At 30.5% G+C, this 2,500-nt stretch overlaps 1 protein-coding gene across 1 annotated transcript in view; it reads right to left on the bottom strand.

Annotated features, from left to right (window-relative positions):
* LOC130810815 (zinc finger protein ZAT9-like) overlaps positions 1-819 on the bottom strand; it is a 12,673-nt gene extending 11,854 nt beyond the window's left edge. Inside the window, exon 1 of the mRNA XM_057676939.1 lies at positions 1-819. This exon is cut by the window's left edge and continues 351 nt beyond it. Coding sequence (XP_057532922.1) covers positions 1-819 — 819 coding nt within the window.
* Between the last annotated feature and the right edge of the window lie 1,681 nt (positions 820-2,500).

The following is a 2,500-nucleotide window of genomic DNA, read 5'->3' as shown; positions in this document are numbered from 1 at the left end:
TGTAGATGAATTATTATCTAACCTTACTGCAAAACAACCTTTAACTTTTTTATGACTTGCCCTATGACCTCCTAAGGCTTGGTGAGAATTGAATACTTTTTTGCACGCTTTACATTCAAACAATCCTTTTGTATGAGAATCAGGGGTTAAGTTCATAATATCGTTATCATAAAACTCATTCACAGCGAAACCATCTTTCACCTGGTGTGATATAAAAGGTTCTAAAAAACAATTTCTCTTATTTTCCTCCTGTCTACTCGAGGAAGCAAATGAATCTTCGATTTGTTCAGCCATTGTATTGCTTTCGACGGCATTAGACAACATCATTAAGCAATCAGCTGCAAGATCTTGTTCCTCGTTTGATGGAGACATATTAGTTGTTGTATAATTCTCAACTTTATTTCTTAATGACCGTTTTCGTTTATGTTTAAGCCAACTACTTTTATCGACAGCCTTACCCTCTCCTTCCGTATTAGGGGATGATAAAACATTTTTAACATCATCATGACAGATGCATTTACCGTGATCTAAAAATGATTTACAAGATAAAGATTCCATACCACAATTTTCAGAACCTTTGCTAGTCCCTGGCCTATTTGGCTTTACTCTTAGGCCATACATTCTTTTGTTGTTTGGTGGCGAAGTACCTCCGTTAGAACCAACGTCTTTCTCCTCCCAATCATTATCTAAGGACTCAATCTCGTCTCCAGTTCCATGAGTCCTCATGTGGCCTCCTAATGCTCTTCCACACATAAATCCTTTTTCGCAAATTTTGCAAAAGTGTTTGAAATTTGAATCTTGATCTACAATCAAAGACATTGTTTCTTTGCTTTCGTATTTACCATGTAAATACTTATAGCTTTTTATAAAAAAAAAAAAAAAGAAACAATCAAACGGAAAAACAGCGTAATAATGATGTGAAAAAAAAAACAAAATTTATTTAGGCCTAAATAAAGCTAGATAAAACTAAAATAGTAAATTAATGATAAATAAAAATAAAAATATTTTGTAGTAGAAGTTTTTTGAAGTTAGTTGTGTTAAGAACGGGGTAATATAAGTTTTTATTTGAAAATTAGATTAGTTATTTTTAGATTGCGCAAATATGAGTGAACTTTAGAGTATTTTGGCATTAAGTATGGCTAAATTAATTTATCTCACTAAAAATAACAAGCTTGACCGTTGTATCTATTTGATACATATAGATTAGAGAGAAATGTGTTGAGTAGTACTTGATTTACAAAAACTTGAGTAAAAAGTTTAATCTAATTGATTTTTGACAAATTCTTAATTAAGACCGTCTTATTGTAAGACGACTTAATATAGATTGACCCAATTCTAATTAAAAAAAAAATAAAGAAACAGTTTCCTTAGAAAGACGACTTAAAATATTAAAACTGTCTCTTATGAAACTGATTTTCTAAATCCCCAAAGCACCATTAGCATTCTCATTCTACAAGTTATGAACATTCTGTTTCGTTTCGAGAAGCTCCATCATCATTATCATTCTTCAAGGTAAGCTAACGATCTATGTTTCATTATTCAGCTTTTCTTTCTGTATTTCTTCATCAAGTTGTCTTCGTCGACTGCATTTATTGCCTTTTAACTAAATATATTATTTCAATGTCGGTAAAAAAGTATATTAGTTTCATTTAGTTAAGTGGCTAACTAAATTTATTATTATTAGACTGTAAATAACTAATTAACATAACTAAATTAGTTCATGAATAGTAAGTGTAGTATTTAGTAAATGAATTGAAAGGGGTCATGTAAATGATGATCATAATAGACATACTAATAAAAATTATAATAATTAATTTATCAGTAATATAGAAACCTTTCACTTTATATTCCCATTAATACAACTAATTAAGCATAATAATACCTAATTTAATTCATAATATATGTTTGTTTCTTTTTTTTTTTATAAAAAATAAAGCTCTTTGTCTTCACTTTTCCACTTGGTAATTATTGTTAGAGTTTAATCCAAATAAATCTAGAAAGATTTCAAAAACAAAAATAAAAAAGAAAATGCAAAACAATGAAGAACACACAACTTGGCAGGTGGAGAAAATCCTAATATCAATGTGATATTAGGCTATAAAACTCCATCCATAACAATTGAATGAATATTATTGCTTCTTAGAATATTGATTACAATCTATAATCCACTCTATACAAGAGCCCCCGGTAGAATAGTTCAAGATGGGAGAAGAGAACAATTTCCTCAAAAACCTCTCACTAAACCCTAAGAATTTGATGTGACTCTCAACTCAATTTTCAATTGCTATACAACAAATGATCTTACATACAATGTACAAGAGATATACAAGAGCCTTATATAGGCTTTGGAACCAGGAGAGATGATAAATGAGAGCCCACGAACTGATTTGAAATGTGTCGCTTAAAATAGAATACCCTGAACATCCGCTCGATGGGTCGAGTGAACATCGCTTAAAATAGCATCATCCATGTGAAATCTTTCCCAGACCTTGGCAATGTA

This window comes from Amaranthus tricolor, chromosome 4 (genome assembly GCF_026212465.1).
Source record: "Amaranthus tricolor cultivar Red isolate AtriRed21 chromosome 4, ASM2621246v1, whole genome shotgun sequence".
Taxonomy (NCBI): domain Eukaryota; kingdom Viridiplantae; phylum Streptophyta; class Magnoliopsida; order Caryophyllales; family Amaranthaceae; genus Amaranthus; species Amaranthus tricolor.
The sequence above is the reverse complement of the archived record's forward strand: the minus strand, read 5'-3'. Positions and strand labels throughout refer to the sequence as shown.